Raw genomic sequence first — 21,749 nt, 5'->3', positions numbered from 1 at the left:
CCGCTAGCAGATCCGCAAAATGCTAGCAGATTTTGAAACGCTTTTTCTTATTTTTCTGTAGCGTTTCAGCTAGCGTTTTGCGGTTTTGTGTATCGGTGTAGTAGATTTCATATATTGTTACAGTAAAGCTGTTACTGAACAGCTTCTGTAACAAAAACGCCGGCAAAACCGCTCTGAACTGGCGTTTTTCAGAGCGGTTTGCGTTTTTCCTATACTTAACATTGAGGCAGAAACGCATCCGCAATCCAAAAAATGCCTCACCCCGGTAGTATGCGTTTCTGCAAAACGCCTCCCGCTCTGGTGTGAACCACCCCATTGAGATACATTGACCAAGCGTATCCGCAGCCGCAAGCGGCTGCATAAACGCTGAAAAAGCCGCTCGGTGTGCACCAGCCCTAAAACTGCAGGAAAAAGATTGCATGTTGATCAATATGTCCCCCTTCCCTCTATTTCTTTGTTCCCCTCTTTCCCTCATGTCATTCTGTCTACTAATATTCCTTTACATGTTATTCAAGTTAATGTCTCAATTTACATTACAGAGTTGGTATTATACGACCACACCAGAAACAAGCATTGTCATTCAAAGGCAACTGTTTCAATCAAATCTTTCGATTTATTTTGAGGGTACAATCAGTCAAACGTGATCAGAATTGATGAAAACATCTTGATCATGGATCAATGATTTTGATCTGTACCAAGAAATACAATAGAAAGTTTTAATCAACTTCCAATTGCAAATTTGATTGCTATAGGGTTATGGTATGATTTAAAGCCCAAGGGAATCACATATTTCAGTTTGTAGAGGGGTTTGATGTTCTTTAGGGTTTTGCTGATGTGTTGTGTCCCCCGATTTATTCACTTCCTTTGCAGACAGGAAGTTAGTGAATCTGTCCAAGAGTAACACAGAGGGGACGTTTTTTCTCATTTCTCCTCCCTGAGAAAACCAGTTTTCAGGTTAAAGCCATGACGTTCCATGACGTTCCAGGGGAGTCCATGGGACAAAAGGAGAAGGAAAATTTCTGCAACACAGACAATAAAAAAATCCTAAACGTTCCTAACTATCCAGAACCAAAATTAAGAAAAATCCCAGAGCTGCACTATAATAATAATTCCCAGCTAAAGCACTTTCCTACCTTTATTTGGTCAGCAGGCGCCAGTCAGCCAATCAGGTGTACTTTGCCTGCCATACCAAATCTAGCAGGAATTGCATAAATTAGGTAGGTAGCATTCAGGTAGGAGGCTTCGGTTGGACGTAATCGTAGATTGCATTGGTTACAGGGACATGTAGGCACATCTCCCACACGGTCCACTCCCTAACCACTCACCTGTCCACTGCTATTGAAAGAGACTGGGGCCCCCAGCTGATGTGCGAACCAGTGTTTGTGATTTTAAATATCCTTTTTTTTTGCAGCTTCCAGGATGCGGTTGACAGGTGAGTGGTTAGGGAGGGGATCGTGTGGGAGATGTGCCTACACGGGGCGTCCCTGTAATCGATGCAATCTACGATTACGTCCAACCGAAGCCTCCCACCTGAATGCTACCTAATTTATGCAATTCCTGCTAGATTTGGTACGGCAGGCAAAGGGTGTATGACCGTACACCTGATTGGCTGACTGGCACCTGCAGACCAAATAAAGGTAGGAAAGTGCTTTAGCTGGGAGTGAGCAAATTGTGTGTTTTGCAGTTAGCATTCCGTTCAGAGGCAGTGGGGGTGAATTCCCTGGGGGTGAGAGGTCCAGGGCCCCCCCCCGCACTTCCCTCTGGGTATCACATGGTGGTTTGGGGGCCCCAGCCAGTGAGAGAGACTGGGGCCCCCGGCTGTCGTGCGAACCAGTGTTTGTGACTATAATAATAATTGCTGAGCATTCGATAGAACAACACATAGTGCAAAACTAAATTAAGATGAAATAGGTCCCTAGGCAAGATAGCAGTTTTTGCCCACTGCTGGTGGTCACCTGTCTTTTTTAGTAAGATTTTGGTAGAAGATAGCATCCACCAGGCCCCTAGACTCTCTCTGGGCCCTAGGCAGCTGCCTAGGTTTGACTTGTGGATGATCTGGCTCTGGTTGGGTGCCAATGGAGAGTCAGTGGACTGGGCATCAGAGCAAAAACTAAAGCCACAGGCAAAGAGATTCAGTATTGGTTAGGGGTGGAATTTGAGGAAATGTACAGCCCAACTAAAGCCAAAAGTTTATGAACTTTGAAATAGTTTTGTGTAAATGGCAGGTATTACTTTTGCCACTGCATTGTAGAATTCAGAAACGTGTGTTGTAGCTGTGCTTACCTGCAGCTCTACATCTTTTCAGCCAGTTCCACACACTACTACTTAGCCTCTTTCCTTTCTATAATTTGCGGTTATAAATCCAGCTACCTGTGAGTGAGTTAGAAGTCTGCATGCGGATGTCGAGCAGGCGGAGTCATTATAGTGATTGACAGAAGCTCCCACCATGTCTAGTGCATAAACTAAATATGGAGGCGGTTGGCGGTGAGTTGTGCAAATAAAGAAATGTGAAATAATGTGAGAGGCAGACGGTTTTATGAGACAACAAAATGACTGGGAGCAGCACATGCATGCTCTGCACAGCACTCCAGCGTGCTGCACAAACACATAACAGACAGGAAGCACAAGGCTTGTTCACCTGCTATTTCAACACTCTTTCTGCCTCTTTCGCTGCCTTTTTTTTAAATATACATTCTCTACAGTAATTATCGGATTTGCAGTCACCTTCTATGAGGGCAGGAGTATCCACAAGGCAACCTATGCAGATCCCTGGGGCCTAATGGACACTAAGGGGCCCGGCTGCCACCTTTTCTGACCCCTTTCTGACTGAGCTTACCAAAAAGACTATTGGGGGATGCTAAGGCTACCTTCCTTGGGCTCCATTTAATCTTAATCCTTCTCTGCTTTCTTTTGTTGTACCTCTTTTCATGGTCACATGGTCACATCCAGGGGCATAACAATAGCAACAACCCCACGGTGAAGACCTGGGGACTAAGGGGGCTTGTTCCTTTACCTTTCCATTTTGTAGAGTAAGACAAGACACAGAATATTTATATTGTGCTTTTCTCCCGGCAGGCTTAAAGCACCAGAGCAGCAGCCACTAGGGCGTGCTCAGTAGTGTTGGGGAGTCTTACCCAAGGTCTCCTTACTGAATAGGTGCTGGCTTACTGAACACGAAGAGCCAAGATTCAAACCCAGGTCTCCTGTGTCAGAGGCAGTGCCCTTAAAGGACACAGAGACAAAGAAACACCTAATTTCATACAGCCTTATTACTGGATAATAAACCATCTGCAGATATTCGCTATAGTGATGTCTTTGCTTGTAGGGTAAACATAGTGGGAGAGAGGCATTATTGCCACAAAAGATGGGAAAAGAAAAGTTGTTTTATTATTAATTATGTGAAAGCTTCCGGAGTAGATGAGTTTTCCTGAGTAGATGGAAAATGTCCATTGAAAGCCTGCCTGGTCTCAGGGTGGCTTCAATAGGACATGATCAAATCTGCTATATGATGCCACTTCAGTGCCATATATTCTGAGGCAGCACTGAAGCTGGGGCCGCGTGCCACAACTTTCACACAGACAAAAAAAGGGTCCATTGTACAAAATGGAACGTCTGTCTATATATTATTGCGTGAAGCCCACCTCCAGGCAGAAATCTAAAATATATAATTTAGGCTTTTTCCACATGGGAGGCTCAAGGCAGTGAATTCACCACCTGTCAGCTGCTCCCATGTACCAAATGGTGCTTGCTAATGCTTGGTAGTGGCCATAAAGAGGTGGCCCCCCCACCATGGAGTCACACCTGAGCGTGGCCACGGCTGTGCTCAGATGTGACATGTTTTGCTGCCAAGTAACACAACCGTGTGAAAAGCAATGACACACATGATGTTACAAATGCTGCCTTTTAGCTACATTTTGATTGCACCCAAATAGCACTCATGGCTGGCAGCCAAGAGCTTGAACTGCCCGACCGGTGTGCAATTCTGCCTCCTGAAGCTTTAATAGCTTAGTAACCTAGGTAAGTTAAACTGGGCAAATTAATTACACTGTAAGTTTGATATGGATTGTTCCTTTTAAAATAATACCAGTTGCCTGGCTCTCCTGCTGTTCCTGTGTCTCTAATACTTTTAGTCACAGCCCCTCAACAAGAATGCAGATCAGGTGCTCTGACTGAAGTCAGACTGGATTAGCTGCATGCTTGTTTCAAGTGGGTGAGGCAGCCACTACTGCAACTAAAGAGATCAGCAGGACTGCCAAGCAACTGGTATTGTTTAAGTTAAGGCTAAGGTCCCCTTTAAACCGACATGGTGTAGATTTAACTACACTACCTCTAATGCTCTTGTCACAATCACTTAAATGAAGCACCGCTAAACTCTTCTGTACACCGATCACCCTGTGAGCCAATCACAACAATCACAGAGAAAACATTTTTAAAAAGGCTTGGTCCTTAAGTCGTTAAAGTGGTAAACAAAAATCTGCATGCAATATGAAACCTGCAAGTAATGTCTGCCAGCCTTACCTTGAGTCAGACGAGTGGGCTGAGTAACTGGAACTCCATCAATGGCACACGCGTTCCCACATGGATAGAGGGTGAGCACACTATGTTTATTCTCAATGTAGCAATGTGTAGCAGCAATACCAGGGCCTTGTATAGGAATATCCTTAGATGCATGGCCTAAAACTGTCCTCCCTGCCACAAAACATAAACAAATGTTAGTAATGAAACTGTATGTCTATACACTGTACCTGCTGTAGGTGTCAGTCAGAAACTGTAAAAGGCAGGAGAGAAAAAATAATGCCTGTTGTCAGAATTCTACTTTACACCAACTATGAAAGTATAAAGACTTAAAGAGGACCTGTAACAACATATAGTAGAATGCAGTCAATTAATCAGGTTGCGCACGTTTCGTTAAATATCCTGGTTTTAGCATCACAAATGTTTCCTATAGCTATAAATTGCTGTATATTGGTATATAGCCCTGCCCTCCCACTGGGGCCTTTGCTAGGTTGTTTATTATGAGGGACCCCCCATCCCCCAATCATTCTGGGAGACCAGCTATGATCTTGTACTGGTTTTAGAACTCTCAGTAATGAATATTCTTTGTTCGTTACCGAGAGTGCCAACTGCCTGTACTGAAGATGTTGCCGCCTGTGATATATTGGTTTTGGTTACAGTTCCTCTTTAACCCCCTTGGCGGTATAAATCTTTCCGGATTTTAGGGTCTAAAAGCGGTACAATTTTTTTGCACCCTTTCAGACCCTAAAACCTGGAAAAATTCATGCTGCCAGGGAGATCTGCAGCAGCCCAGTTATCACTCACCTCCCTGGCTCCAGCACTGCAGTTATGCCTCCATCCTCCGGGTGGCGCTGCAAATCTAAAGTGAGATTGCCAGCTGTCGTCATAATCTCACCAAGAGGAAGCAGAGCCCTGGAGGAGAGGAAGAAGAATGCCGGCCGACGTGGGGATCCCTGGGAGGTATGTAAAAACGCTCCCGCTGCGCACATTGCTCTGCATACAGCCTCCGGCGGCTACCTCCAGCAGAGGTTGGGATTGCCACTCTGAGCTACGGTTTTCCGCCCCGACCCTAGCTCAAGGTTATCGCCAAGGAGATTAAAGGACAACTGAAGTGAGAAATATATGGAGGCTGCCATATTTCTTTCTTTTGTACAATACCAGTTGCCCGGCAGTCCTGCTGCTCTATTAGGATGCAGTAGTGTCTGAATAATGCCAGAAACAAGCATGAAGCTAATCTTTCAGATCTGACAATAATGTCAGAAACACATGATCTGCTGCATGCTTGTTCAGGGTTTATGGCTAAAAGTATTAGATGTAGAGGATTAGCAGGATAGCCAGGCAACTGGTATTGCTTAAAAGGAAATAAGTATGGCAGCCTCCATATCCCTCTTGCTTCAGTTGCCCTTTAAGCCACAGTATTAAAGGACCACTCCAGCGAAAAAAGTAGGCACATAAGATCTGACAGGACCTACAGGTGTTGGAATAGTCCATCTCCTCATGGGTCATTCTCAGGGTTTTCTTTGTTTTCATAAGCATTTCCTGAATGGTAGTTGTTAAATCTAACTGACAAAATAGTGTGCAATTGAGCAGGGAAGCTGGCAGGTATCTTACTATTTTGGCAGTTAAACTGCCATTCAGGAAATACTTTTTAAAACAAGGAAAACCCTTAAAATCCTCCATGTGGAGATGGACTAGCCCAAAGCCTGTTGGTTCTGTCAGATTTTAACTGCTTACTTTTTTCACTGGAGTGGTCCTTTAAGCCCCATACACACACTAGATGAAACTCATCCGGTCCATAAGGGCTGTCACTGCCAAGAATCCGGCATGTGCAAAGTAGCCCCAAACCCATCACAAATCTTTCAATAAGGGATGGGATATTCTCTTGCTTTTCACGTGACACGCTTGGAAATCATGTAAAACTGTTCCTATTCTGCTTGTATAGAATAAATCTAATATACAGTACATTCTAAAAACAAACAGAAAAAGCCGTCACTCCCAGGGTAATGTTTAAAGAGAACCCGAGGTGGGGTTCTGACAATGCTATCTGCACACAGAGGCTGGGTCTGCTTATATTGCCCAGCCTCTGTTGCTATCTCAACTTAAGGAGCAAATTAAGGGCTCTGGGTATTCGGCCTGAGCACCCCTTATAGAACCTTTGGCTTATATTATTATTTAGTATTTTTTTCTTTCACCTTCCAGAGCGTATTTATTTATTTCATCCTGCAGAGCGCTGTACAAAATATATTGTCTTGTCACTTAACTGTCCCTCAGAGGGGCTCACAATCTAATCCCTACCATAATATGTATCGTGTAGTGTATGTATCATAGTCTAGGGCCAATTTAGGGGGAAGCCAATTAAGTTATCTGTATGTTTTTCGGATGTGGGAAGAAACAGGAGTGCCCAGAGGAAACCCATGCAGATGGGGAGAACATACAAACACCTTGCAGATAGTGCCTGGCTGGGATTCGAATCGAGGACCCAGCACTGCAAGGCGAGAGTGCTATTCATAACGCTACTGTGCTGCCAACTACACCAAGATTGTGCAGGAAGCGCCAACTTTCTCTGTGTGCAGGAAGCACCAGCTTTCATACTAAAAACATTATGCATGTTTTTTTTTAAATATATACTGTAATGTATTGACTCATATGCAAGAGTTTAGTTAGCAGATGTGAGGACTGATTCACAAAAGAGCAATATTCTGTAACGCATGGATTTACATATGTTATTTTATGAGAATAAAAGATTATGCACATGATGTCTTACCGATCAAAGCGTAATGTTTGTTAACTGTCTAATGTATAAAGTATAAATGGCTGAGCGAGCAGATAAAAGGTGCAACATTTTTGACTGGTTGTGCGCACCTGCTATTTTATGTGTTATGTAGTTATCGACATTACATTTTGGGCAATATGACTTTACACATGTAACATTCGGATAGTAAAAAAAAAAATGGGAATCTACACATAACAGAATAATGCTGCTTTGTGAGTCAACCCCACGAAGCTGTATCTTAAAGCCAATACTACTACTAAATAATTAATCTGACGTTATAATTAAAAGATGTTTCAGCTAGAAAAACACAGTGTGACGTTTATCTGTAAACCTTGTTAATAAGCGACACAAGAAAACTGAGTAATTCCAAAATATTATGCATGATCAAGGTCCATTAATACATAAATAACTTTGTTAAACCTTAAAGTACAAAAGATTAATCCTGTATACAGACATACGGTAGTAAACATATTGTTGGCGGCAAAAGTGGCCATTTCAAGAACATGGGCTACTCTGGTAATACCAACAATAGAAGACGTAAGAAATATAATCTCACTCAGTTATAAATATGGACTAATTTTTGGTAGTGTTAATAACGAGGAGGAAAACTGCCTTAAAGTGTACCTGAGATGAAAACCGTCTCAGGTTCCATACTTACCTGGGGCTTCCTTTAAGGGATACTTAAAGAGGAGCTCCAGTGAAATAAAAAAGTGCTTCATTTTTACAATAATTATGTATAAATGATTTAGTCAGTGTTTGCCCATTGTAAAAGCTTTCCTCTCCCTGATTTACATTCTGACATTTATCACATGGTGACATTTTAACTGCTGGCAGGTGATGTCACTGGAAGTAGCTGCCTCTTGCTTTTTTGGCAGTTGGAAACAGCTGGAAACAGCTATTTCCCACAATGCAACGAGGTTCACAGACAGGAAACGGCCAGGACCATGGTCCTCACAATTTCCTTTGGGCAGGGTTTCACCACAATATCAGCCATACAGAGCCCCCTGATAATCCGTTTGGGAAAAGGAATAGATTTCTCAAGGGAAAGGGGGTATCAGCTACTGATTGGGATGAAGTTCAATTCTTGGTCACGGTTTCTCTTTAAAGGGGAACTGAAGAGAGAGGTATATGGAGGCTTTCATGTTTATTTCCTTTTAGACAATACCAGTTGCCTGGCAGCCCTACTTATCCTCTGCCTCTAATACTGTTAGCCATAGCCCCTGAACAAGCATGCAGCAGATCATCAGCAGATGTTTCAGTGGTTCAGACTTATAAGTCTGATCTGACAAGGCTAGCTGCATGCTTGTTTCTGGTTTTAATCAGATACTACTGCAGAGAAATAGACCAGCAGGGCTGCCAGGCAACTGGTATTGATTAAAAGGAAATAAACATGACAGCCTCCATATACCTCTCTTCAGTTCCCCTTTAAGAATGGAATACTTACGTGTTATATTAAAAAAAGCAGTTTTACTTACCCGGGGCTTCTACCAGCCCCCTGCAGTTGGCCTGTGCCTGCGCCAGTATTCAGCGATCCTCTAGTTCCCCGCTGCGGCTCAGTTTCGCTTTCGGTGACTGAGCCGGTCGTTGGCCACTGTCCCTGCACGGCCTTGGCCACACGCATCCTCATTCGCGCTCCCGTCACCGGGAGCATCCTGCGCAGGTGCAGTAGAGATTTTCTCATACTGTGCAGTATGGTCCTGGCAACAGGAATGCAAACTCTCGGCCCCTCGCCAACTCCTCGGGTGGCTCGTGTCTCCTGCTGGACGGCACGATAGCTTGGCTGAGTCGCGCTTCATAGCACATGCGCGACCCAGCCACGCAAGCCCCTTTCATGCTTCCATGGCTGGGATTGTTCTGCGCCTGTCCAGTGCCTCGGCCAGGCTATCGGGCAAGGAACCAAGCGGCCTTAAGGAGGCTTAAGGAAGCCCCAGGTAAGTATGGAACCTGAGACTTCTTTTGTCTCAGGTTCCCTTTAAGAATTGAGAACTGTGGAGTATTGTAAGTGATACACATCTATCTTCATGATCCTAAAATTATATCACAACTTCAAGAAGTATTGAATGAGAGAATATAGGCCAGGATTTGAGTTTGTTGAGAATGCTACGTTTTGTTATGTTATTCTTCTTTTTTGGTTGCTCAACTGCAATTGTAAATTGGCCTTATTGCAAAAAAAAAAATGAGTTACTGAAAATACATAAATACCTTCTTCCAGTGGTAGCAGGGTGATCGCAGTGCTCAGCCTCCCGCTCCCAAGACTCACAAGATGTGGCTTCTCAGTCTGTACCTTTAAGCTTCTTCCTGTATCTATCAGATCCAGTGGGGTGCTCTGTGAACAAAAGACAAAGTGATACAAATTTGCATGGTAGAGACATAGAGAGCCACAGGGCTAATATTTTACTATTCTATGGTACTATTGATTAGGACAGTGAATGTATGGTAATCCCACATCTCCATGATTTGAGAAATTGAAAATGAGGATAGATTGTAAAATCTCTGTAGTTCCATAAGTGTATGGTAAAGACAAAGGGGTTGATGCATAAAGCAGTGGTAATATTATTGTGGGCAGACAAATATTGCAACACTTCCCCTCTACCTGCTTTAGAGATTGTGAAGCTGAAGGTTCCCTATGGCATATATGGTTGGAATGCCCCATAGTAGTGACTATATGGAGCAGGATTGTAGGCCCTCTTCAAGCATATTACACATCACTCCCGCTAAGGATCCCAAAATGTTAACATTAGGTATTTAGTCCACCAACATGAAAAACCCCACTCATACAGGGCCGCCTTCAGGCCATCACAGGGGAGACTGCAGTATGGGGCCCAAATGAGTTTGGGGCCCAAGGAACAATGCCACGCACATGGGCCCTCGCTGCAAGTCTGTCACAGATTGTACAGACGTTCAGCGAGTGTGGCTGTGTTTGCCTCGGCGGCCCATTTTGCATTGAGATTTTTTGTGATTTTGCCATGCTTGTGCTTTGCCATCCTGATTTCAGTGAATGAGAATCACAGTTGCTGAGAAAATGCTGCATGCAGCGCGTTTGCGATTTGCAGTGAGAGTAATCCCACAGCGCTTTGCTGATCGCCAGTGACCAGCTTAAATATAGGGGGTTCGCATTAAATTAGGGAGGGGGGAGTGAGGGAGGCCCAGTATGTTTTCCCAGTATTGGGCCCAGAAATTTCTGATGGCAGCCCTGCACTCATAACTTTATACAGCATATTGCAGCCTCTGTTAAGGTTTATATAGCATCTCAATGGCTGCAACTGTCCCTCAATATTTTACTGATTATAGACAGGAAATGGAATACGATAGTATTAATGCTAGAATTATGGATAGTCTGCCCAGTGGAAGCTCCAGCTTACAATTTTGGGGGACACACAAAGGGGGCACAATGGCTGGCTGGTGATTGAGGAGGGGCGGGGCCGGAGCCACACATGCAGCTTTCGGAGGGACACAGCTGCTGAATGGAACAGAGAGGAATGACGGCAAGGGTCCAGAAGGACTTCAGGGGGCTGGAGGAAGCTCCAGGTTAAATAAACTGGGCACTTCACTTTCATCTTACTTTCACATTTGATCTGCATGCTTGATTCAGGTGTGTGACTCAGACACTACTGATGCATGAAAGATCAGCAGGATCCCAGACAACTGGTATTGTTTAAAAGGAATTACATATGGCAGCCACCATATAACTCTCAGGTCAGTTGCCCTTTAGGTGTGTATCTGTCATATAGGGCTGGAACATTTTTCTTATGCTAGGTACACACAACAAGTTTTTCTGGCAGATTTACTGCCAGATCAATTATTTTCATTATGTCCGTCCTGATTTCCGATCGATTTTCCGATTGATTTCCCATAGAAGTGAACGGAAAATCGATTCGATAATCGATCGGAAATCAGATTGGACATGTTGGAAATAATCGGTCTGGCAGTAAATCTGCCAGAAAATCTCATCATGTGTACCAGGCATTATATTTGCAGCTTTCTTTGGTGTGACTGACTCATCCAAGTGGAGCTCTTCTGATTAAGCCAGTCTCTTGTAAACAAGAACCATAAAGGCAGCCATACATCTAGCGATTCTGATTCAATCAACAAAGCTATTGACTTTATTGGGGAATCGACTTTAGTATAGTTGATTGAAAGTCGATCGACTGTTGACCCACACACTACAAGCAATTCAATAATCAATCTGACTAATGTTGTGTCTCCATGCTCTGAATGCAAAAATCGATCGAATGATATGTGAACGGTAGTCGAGTCCTGTGTGTTCGACCGATATCTTGCATCCTGCTTGATTGAGTAAGCTGGTCGATTGGACATGATATCAGCCACTTTTTATTGATTGGGAATACTGGAACACACTTGATTCTCTCTCGATTCCTTCTCGATTCAATAAAATGATCAAATCGAACGGTCGTCGTACTGCAAAATCGCTTGATGTATGGGCACCTTAACAGTCTCAGTTTATTAGAGGGATTTAAGCCACAGAGATGTACACAGAAGCCACATACGATGGTATGGTGAAATGTCGGACAAGATGAGAGATACAGTTGTCCTTTAATCAGGTTTATGTTACCACAGCCATTCAGAACATAACCTTTCCACTAATAAGCTGTCCACTTCAGTTTATGCAGTTCTCAGTTAGAAAAAAGGTTGTTACTGTAACATAAAGGAAAACTGCAGGCTACTAAACTCAGTACAGTGTAAAAAATGTATTTTTAATTTTTTTTTAGAATATCTATAACCTTTTTTGTTTTTAATAAGTTTGCCTGTCTTTAATATATTATACTTTATTTTCAATTACCCATGAATATGATTGTGAAGTAGTATGACACTCAGAATTTCCTCTTTGTTCTACGAGATTATTTACAGCAATACAATCTACAACCACAATTTTTTTTAAGCAGAACAGCATTCGAACAGTTAAACACAGCACTTTGTTCTTCAACAGAAAGTTCCTTGCTTCAGTGGGCAGCTTATGGCTGCATCAGAAGAGATGATAGCATTATCTTTTATTTGTCAGATACATTTAGTAAACATTAGCAAACTGTGAAAACTAAACTGTACTGAGCTGAGGAGAAGAAAGAGCTGAGAAGTGATCACTAGAGAATACTGTATATACATGCAGCAGCTATGCATTAAAATGCAATGGCAGCTTCCAGAGCAGATAAACTGTACTTTGGTAATTTGTAATTTGTAAACAGACAATAATACTTGTGCACAAAAGCAAATATGATAACTTTATGAGTAATAAAAAGTAGGAAAAACATTATTATGGAATGTTAGGTCAGAGTTTTATTCCACTTTAAGTCACAAGAATGCAAGAAAAAGACAAATGTATTTGCTATCAGTACAGTATATCATGTGACCACAGGGAGATACAGTATAAACACTTACTTGTAAGAGAGTGTGAGCTTTCCGACAAGTGCTGGCCATATCTCTGTCTAATGTTTTCTTTTGCTCTTCAGAATCTGTGCTGGGCGTTGATTCCGTTTCCAGATTATCCTGACAATGCAAAGACAGCCATTCAGTTACGGTTTACACGTTCGCTAACATGCATGCAAAGGACAGATATAATCATATAAATTTGGGCACATTTATGAGCAAACCTGTTACATGAGTCATGGTGATGAACTGCTGCAGTGCTCTAAATAATGAATGCTGATTTCTGGTTATTATTTGTCATATATTATTACAGGTCTGAAAGCCTCAGCTCGGGCTTGGCCTTCATGTCTTATTAGGGGTGTCAACCTGTCACCCATAATATATACCAAGCCAACTAGGCCCGAATCCACCACATGTGAGGATATTGTCATTATACTGAGGAATGTGCTGTGCCGTTTGAGATGTATTCTAGCAATGATTGGTTTCCCTAAGTCACTACTGGTTAACTGTAGAAGACAGGGACGGGCCAAGGCAGAGGCTGGATAGGCTTTGTGAGGGTGTGTGTGTGTGTGTGGGGGGGTACTAACATATATCCCCCCTCCCGCTCCACAGGCCCCCTTCTTGCTACTGTGTGGCAGCGTGTGCACTCCCCCTACCAATATGCTCCTCCCCCTCACACTCCCAGTGTTACGAAGCGCAGTGGGTGACAGGCAACATACACTCACCACCTACCTACAGGCACTGGAGATCCTTTCTGTCTTCTCTGTAGTATTGCCACTCTGTACTTCTCATTCTGGGCTCTAGTGCCTGATCTGAGAAGCAGGAAGCACAGAGCAGTAACACTACAGAGAAGACAGACAGGACCTCCACTGCCTGGAACCCGGAGCAGGTTAGTGGGCGCTGCCTGTAATTCTCCATGCTCAGTAATGCTCGGGGTAAGGGGGATGTTAGGGGCCACATCTGGCTACTATACTGAGAAGGTAGGGGGAACTAGGGGGCACATGTGGCTACAATACTGAAGAGGGAGGATTAGGGGACACATTTGGCTACTATACTGGGGAGGGAAGGGGGATTTGGGGCACATCTGGCTATTATACTGGAGAGGGAGGCACACGTGGCTATTATAATGGGGAGGGTGAACACATCTGGCTATTATGCTGGGGGGGGGGGCACATCTGGCTAATATACTGTGAAGGGCAGCTGCCTAATACAGTATTGGGCCCATCCCGCTATTATACTGGGGAGTGACCTAATACTGGCAGAATGGTTGCTACCTATACTGGGGCGGACACAGTTTGTGGTGGAGGGTGCACTTTGGAATCTCTGCCTCTACTGCTGGAGAACCTTGCCTCGACACTGGTAGAAGAGAATGTGGATCTTATCTCCATAAGAGCTACTTCTTATGACGTATACAATATGGTCCCAATACCTGACTGGAATCCAAACAGAGCCTGAGGCATGCCTGCACTTACCAACACTACAGCAAAACTGATGATACTATTGTGTTATGAGAATAGCATCGCCCCCCCCCCCCCCCCACACACACACACACACCTTATTACTTCATGTACCGCTATCATGAGAGACTATAGTAGGTGCGATTTCTGATTCCATTCTATAAATGCTGTTGAGTTTTTTTGTAATTCTCTTTTGCTATTATACTTTTTCAGTAATTCACCTCAGTGACAAGCATGCAGATAGATAGGTCAAAAATACCTTAGAACACCTAAATGAAAAATTCCCTTTGGGTAAGTGATTTAGTCTTAGAATGAATTATTGCCAGATGATCAGAATCACTGCCAAAACTGTAGCATTTGCCAAAGGCCTAATGCTACGAAGAGAAAATTGTTCACTTTGCCTGTATTCACGTGCAATAGCCAGTCAGTTTTAGGAAAATTTGTGTTTTTGTAAACTCTGTTGATTTTATAAGAGAAAATAGTCTAAATTTAGACTATGCTCAGTAATGCTCCGGATAAGAGCTTCTGTTTGGGTTCAAGGTGCGTTTGTAGTTCCTGGGGGGGCTCAGCGCACCTCTGATTGGAGGCCATTCGGAGGCGGCCTGGTGTTGCGCTGATCCACCTTTTGCGCAATTTTCAATTTTATTTGGTAGTGCACCCAGGCTATATATACATAGGTTAGGATTTAGTTAGTGTTAGGCCCCTCCCATGGAGGATTCACTTCTTTGCAGTGGGAGGGACGAGTACTTAATAGGTTGCATGCAAGCTGTTACAGGAAAACCAACATCCTCCAGTGGTAGACAGGTCATGTTTATGCTCGGTGTGTATTATATCCCACAAGTGGGGCTTGCACTCTTTTGCAGGTAGGCACTTGTCTGTTTTTAAGTAGCGCTGTTAATTTCCTTGCTAAGTCTAAATTTAGCATTAGGCTTCATGTCTCTCATAACAATGGTAAGTTTTAAAGGGGTTTCCATCTTTAGAGCAGAGTACTGTAACACATTCTGCCTTGGTGTATGTCATTTCCCTGGTATGCACATTTGGAAACATGTCTTCTTTCCTGACTGTGGGACTGCACAGTCTGGGCTCAGTAATATGATTGTTAAAGTGAACCTCCAGACTAAAAATTGACTCAGCAGCACTGGAAAGGCCTGGTGTTTCTTTAACTGTTTCACAGCATCAGAACTTTTTTTCTCTTATACAAGCCTCATTTTTAGCTGCACAGAAAAAAAACTGCCCGGGCATTTTTCCCCTAATGCTGTGCAAGCATGATGGGATTTCTGATGTTGTTGTTCTCGTTCTGCTGTTTTTTACATTTTGAATTTGACATTTGAAGCCTAGCACATGCAGCTGGGAGGGGTGATCAGGACACAGGACAGTTGGAACTGTGTCTCCTGCTCCCTGTCACCTCCTTTCAACTAAAAAGATGGCTGCCCCCATGACAAAGATGGCAGCCCCCATGAATCACCAACATTTGCCTTTTCTTTTAAAACGGGGTGGGCAAGAGATTATATTACCTATCTATTCTAATTAACATAACTAATGTAACTTAATAAAAGTATGTTTGTTTAGACTGAAGTTCCCCTTTAAGCTTTCTATAGTTATGACACACAGTACTGAGCTAAGTGTGTCGCCTCGTTCTTGTTGCCCGTTTGTCGAGTCACAGTGTACCTCCCATCCCGAAAGAGAAGAATGATCTGACATGCAGAACGCCAGTCCCATGCTTTTTAAATAGCAACTGTGGAAATCAAATCTGCAGGCAAATAATGTAATATAATTAGACAGCCAGGAAAGGAGACATAATTATCACTATAGATATACAGAGGGTAGAACTGATTACAGTATTGTGCCCAGAAGGTAGAAAATCTCTGCAGCGGGACATATTTTATACATGTGATACTGGGGGAAAGGACAGGGACAGAATGACTGACTGGGGTTTATTTTAGGTGCATGGCCACCCAAACTTCCCTTTATATAAACCAGCCCAATATAAAAAAAACCCATCCCCCATGCCAACTGCTGTATCTAATGTACCTGAATGGAGCTGCATGGAAGCAGAAAATTTACCAAACAACTAAATCAGTCATGCTTATGCACTTTCAGTCCTACAGGAGAAAAGTGCTTTACAAATGTTTGTTGTTGTTGTTGCTGCTGCATACTGTGAGCACTATTAAGTGGTAATGTATATCATATAGGGCTGGAAGATACTTCTTATGCATGTAGACCACCCCCAAAGGGCCGGGTCAGCCATAGAGGCAAAGGGGGCAATTGCCACAGGGCCTACAACCTCTGCAGGGACCCCTGCACTGCCGGACCTCATCAAGTTGTCTTTCCCAGCTACTCCCCGGGACCCCCTCACGTGTAGAAGCATTAATCCCTCTACTGTACCTGTGGGGGGCGGCTGCACTATCTGTGCACTCTTAGGGCCTGTACACACTGCTGCGCTTTTAAAATCGCATGCTATTTTTAAATTGCAAACCTTCATGACAATAGGAAAAGCGCATCGCACCAGTGTGTACAGGTCTCCACGATTTTCATTATTTTTCAAAAGACCTTGCGATTAAAAAGCGCATGCGATTTGAAAAGCGCAGCGCAAGCGCAGCAGTGTGTACAGGCCCTTAGGGTCTGTTTCCATTACATGCGGTTACTACACAGCCGCATGGCACAGCGGGTGTCCTGAAACCAATGCACGGCAAAGGAACAGTTTCCATTGCGTGCATTGCATGTGAAGCGGTGCGGAGCAACCAGAGAATCTGCAGCATGCTGTAGATTCTCGCACAGCCGCATCCACCCGCTGTCGCCTCCACACAGTCATGACGCGTACGGCAGCGGAGGGAGAAAAGTCATGGTATTGGATGTACATTTTTGTGTAAAAAGAGGTCGCATGGAAATTTACTGTATTATACTTTATTAATAGGAAACAGAAGCCCTAAATTTGTTGCTGTAATGAATTCATGTATACTCTTTATTGAGCTTTGTATCTACAATGTAAGCTTCTTCTACATGTTTTAATGTTGTTATCCCCAAATATTTCGGGGACTGATTTAAATGTTTGTTTCTAAAAACTGAAATAAAAAGAAACTTTAAAAAATAAATAAATGGGATGAAAGATTATAACTAATCCGGTCTTTTTAGATAACATCAATCCGCTGGACCAATGTACTACCGGCAGGGAATTAATCAATAATGTGTTCATCTGTTGTCAATTAACATCATCACCCTCTAATTTCAACCAATTCAGTAATCAGATTGGAAACTTGACCACCAATGAAGATATTGCCGTTAATGGGAACACATGTCAGTTTTTTCCTGCAGATTCAATCATTAAGAAGCCCAGTGATCCATTGACCCCAGTTTAACCAATTGATCAGCTTCTAATTGATTTTGAACAGATGTGACTGTGTTTAACACATTTTTGTACAGCAGTCGGGGGGGGGGGGGGGGGGGGGGACATCAGGTGGCCATATAGTGCTGCTGTACTGCATTGAAGGGTACAATGCTAATGGCTCGATCCATTCTTCAGCATCTTTACTAAAGGTTCGATCCATTCTTCAGCATATTCTTGCTGAAATCTGATCAAAACAATAAGCGGCACACTGATCACTGCAAGCCAATGAATTTCCAGTTAAGGAGTAATTAATTGCTTGCTCGATGGGCCATTGTCAACTCGTTCTTTAAAACTTCTAACAATGACAGCACTTAGCACTCACTGCTCAGGGGCCCCATGCAAGTATATACACCCTTAATTTATAGATTTTTAACATTGATTCTATACTCTGGGAGTAAATGAATTCCTTTCCTGATAGTCTGCTTCTCCTTATTAGTGTTATATGTGTGATTCAGAGCAGAACTTGTAAGCTCACAAGAGCAGGGCTCTCTCACCCTTTTGTGTCTTGGAATTGGTGATTCATTTTGTGTCTGCAATGTGTTATACATTTTATTCACCATGTTATATTTATCACTGTTATTACCAATTCTGTATTTTTTTTTTACCAGTGTCTATATTTGGTTTACACCATTGTCTGTATAATTATGCACACCATGTTTGTTTGTAACTTTGTACACCTCGGAAAATGTTGGCGCTTCATAAATCAATAATTATAATAATAGATACGTAAGACTTTAGTTGATGTGATGACTTCATTCTTTAGCAAATAATTGCTAATCAAAGCCTTGGCTAGGTTCACAGTAGTCCATTGCATAACACAGGCGTTATAAGGAGTGTGAACTGCAGTGGAGACTGAACATTGACTTTAATGCGAAGCATGCATGCAGCAAGTTAGAATAAGGTGATAAGTTACAATTCAGTACTGTGAATAGTCTCTGTACAGTCTCCAGACACTGCGCTCACATATACTCCAAAGGTAATCTCCTTGCAGCGATGACACATACAGTGTATAGTGTGGCTGTCAGGTCACAGACAGCAATAAAGCACTCCAAACACAGGAATCCCGCACTCTCCCTGTGCACCGATCACAATCACACGTGGCCTCTCACCTTATACATTTGCCATCCAAACTATAACGGCCCATACTCACGGGCTACAATTGTCGCCGCAACCACGTGGTGTGTGCGTGTTGCGGCGACAGGTCGCCCGTGAGTATGAGGCGTGCACCCCGAACCGTCGCTCGTCGCTGCTGTCGCCTGGCGATTGGCGGCGGTCAATCGCATGGCGACAGTTGCCGCCGCAACTTCGCCGCAACTGTCGCTAGTCCGCGTGTGTATGCGGACTAGCGACAGCAACCTAATAGCCGGAGCATTGAGTTTCCGGCAGGGGGGAGGAACGTCGGCGACAGCTTCCGTCACATCCCTACCCTAGTCCCACTTCCGCGTGTGTATGCGGACTAGCGACAGCAACCTAATAGCCGGAGCATTGAGTTTCCGGCAGGGGGGAGGAACGTCGGCGACAGCTTCCGTCACATCCCTACCCTAGTCCCACTTCCGCGTGTGTATGCGGAGGGACCTGGCGACAAGCTGTCGCCGAACTGTTGTGCACACGCTCCCGTGTGCTAGCGACAGGCAGAAAAAGTAGCCCGTGAGTATGGGCCATTAGACAGCTCACTCGTTTCATTTCTCCAGCACATGCCTCAGCAGTTGGATCCCCAGAAGAGCAGCAGATTTACTCCAATCTAGTAAATTACTTTTCTCCTATGTTGCTGTCACTTACAGTAGGTAGTAGAAATCTGCCAGAAGTGACAGGTTTTGGACTAGTCCATCTCTTTATAGGGGATTCTCAGGGATATATTTATTTTCAAAAGCACTTAGTGAATGGCAGTTGCTCTGTCCAACTGCCAAAAAACTGTGTAGGGAGCAGGGAAGCTGGCCAGCATCATTGTTTAAATCCTTTTTAGGTAATATCTTTATAAAGAATAAAAGCCTTGCTGAGAATTCCCTATGAAGAGATGGACTAGTCCAAAACCTGTCACTTCTATCAGATTTCTACTGCCTACTGTAAGTGACAGCATTATAGGAGAAAAGTAATTTATGGCTCATTTTACTCTGGAAAAAATGTACTTCTTATTTGTATATGTTTGCACATATTTTACATTTTACAGTTTTTCGCTGTAGTGCCCCTTTAAGGTGGGAGGTACAGGGGTGGTTAGGGTGGGATGGCCAGGGCCGGTCCTGGACTTTCTGCTGCCTGAGGCAAAGATCGTGAAGGCGCCCCCCTCCCCCCCGGTCGACAATACCCCAACCGGGGGACAACCCCCCCCCCCCCCCAATATGTCCATTACTGCCGGAGGTGCCTATTATAACCCCCATCTGCTCTACATAAACATTACATCCCCTACACGACCGACCAACCGATCGTGAAAGAAAGCCTGCCTGAGGCAGCAAAGTGACTGACTCACCGCCGGGGATGGGGTCTCCGGGTCTGGCGGCGGCGATCATGGCGAAGGGCGGGCGTCGGGACTTGGGCATCTGCATCCAGCATGCATCCTGCACAGTCTGGCAGGCAGGGGGACAGAAGGCTGCGGCGGCCGGCGGGCATGCTCCAGCCTCCAGACCATCTCGGATCTCGCCGCGCTGGCGGGCAAGGCCGGTGAGCGGCGGTCGGCGGCAGCCAGCCAGGCTCATCATCATGGTCACGTCGGCGGTGCTCAGTGACTGACCGTGTCCGTGACAATCAGGCAGGGCAGCAGAGCGGGCGGCGGCCGCCGCCATCAGCAGGCTTAGGCAGCACTGCGTCACAGCCTTGGAGGAGACAGGAGAGGCTGCAGAGCTCGGAGTCGTCGGACTCGGAGGCCGGGCTCGGCGGCATCATGGGTGGCACGTAGCAGCAGAACTGGCGGGTGGTGCACAGCCTAATGGGGGGCGGGTCCCAGCCAGAACACAGTCCGGGCGGACTCGGTCTCAGCGGAGGGTCACTCACCGTGTGTGCAGTGCAGGCACGGGGTCGGAGGCGGGGTCGGGCACCACAGGAGCAGCCAGACTTCACTGCAGAGTCTGCACTGCAGCCTGCACTCTCTCTCCTCTCCGCAGTCACACTTCCCCTTTATGTCTGGTGCCGCCCCTCCACTTCCTGCCGCCTGAGGAACCCGCCTCACCCCGCCTCATGGGCGGGCCGGCCCTGGGGATGGCCATGGATGGGAGGGTGTATTTGGAATATGTTCCTTCCTCTGTAGGCATAAGGGTTACTGTTGCTATGTATGTTAAGATGTATGATGGTGGGCTCTGATCCCCTGAAAGGATATACAGGGATAGGGGAAAGAAAATTTGGTCAGTGTAGGGCTGGTGTAACAATCATGTAATATGTTGCATTGTGTTATATATATATGATGTAACTGTGACGCTGTTTAATGTTGTAAAATGTTCTATTTGCCTGAACTTGCTAATATGTAGATGCACGGAATGTTTGTAATTTTGCAATTTGTTATTGATATAATTATGTGCCTGCTGAGGGGGCTAGAGGAGTTGAAGTGGTAATATTAATATAAATAATAATATATCTTATATAGGTGGGATTAATGTTGCGCAGCAGCAACACTGAATATGCAGCCAGATTGTAATTTACATAGTTTTGTGAGCGGTTGCCTGGCAACAGTAATGGCCAATCATGGGGCTGACGAACCGTCAAATGTATAGGCCGCGAGATGATGCAATGGGCGGCGTCCACTGTGTCAGCCTGTCCTCGATAGGCAAAGGTGAAACGCCTGCCTAGTCTGACGTGTCACTCTATCATAGGTTAGAGGTAGGCGGACGTAGAATCATGAATGAAGGTAGGGCGGAAGTTGCGGCCATCTTTGAACAGGGCAATGGGCCGATTGGATAGTGGATAGGAAAATTTTGTTTAAAACACACTGACACACGAGACGCCTCCAGCCCCTGATGAGTGCGCATGCACGAAACATGTAGGGCAGAGCAACGGGCGCAGGAGAGTCGTCGTGCAAGGACGATCAAATGTTATACGCTTGTTTACTTTGGAAGCATGTGAGTGAACTTTTTAAAAAATATTTTAATAAATGTACGGTTTTACGCTGTGGTGAGCTTTTTAGCTACTAGATTGGAGTAAATCTGCTGCTCTTCTGGGGATCCAACTGCTGAGGCTTATGCTGGGAGAAATGAAACGAGTGAGCTGTCTTATAGTCTGGACGGCAAATGTATAAGGTGAGAGGGGAGAGTGC

General features: G+C 44.5%; 1 protein-coding gene across 11 annotated transcripts in view; it reads right to left on the bottom strand.

Annotated features, from left to right (window-relative positions):
• Positions 1-21,749, bottom strand: part of PHLDB1 (pleckstrin homology like domain family B member 1) — a 190,484-nt gene that overhangs the window by 101,551 nt on the left and 67,184 nt on the right. For 6 of the 11 annotated variants that reach the window (XM_068240826.1, XM_068240825.1, XM_068240827.1 and 3 more), the window contains exons 1-4: positions 19,292-19,397; positions 12,683-12,790; positions 9,491-9,614; positions 4,519-4,689 (exon numbers count right to left, since the gene is read on the bottom strand). In XM_068240826.1, coding sequence (XP_068096927.1) covers positions 4,519-4,689; positions 9,491-9,614; positions 12,683-12,721 — 334 coding nt within the window. In that variant the 5' untranslated portion in view covers positions 12,722-12,790; positions 19,292-19,397. Of the gene's footprint in view, positions 1-4,518; positions 4,690-9,490; positions 9,615-12,682; positions 12,791-19,291; positions 19,399-21,749 lie in introns of those variants that run through there. The other 5 variants (XM_068240830.1, XM_068240834.1, XM_068240832.1 and 2 more) reach the window with 3 other exon arrangements.

This window comes from Hyperolius riggenbachi, chromosome 6 (genome assembly GCF_040937935.1).
Source record: "Hyperolius riggenbachi isolate aHypRig1 chromosome 6, aHypRig1.pri, whole genome shotgun sequence".
Taxonomy (NCBI): Eukaryota; Metazoa; Chordata; class Amphibia; order Anura; family Hyperoliidae; genus Hyperolius; species Hyperolius riggenbachi.
The sequence above is the reverse complement of the archived record's forward strand: the minus strand, read 5'-3'. Positions and strand labels throughout refer to the sequence as shown.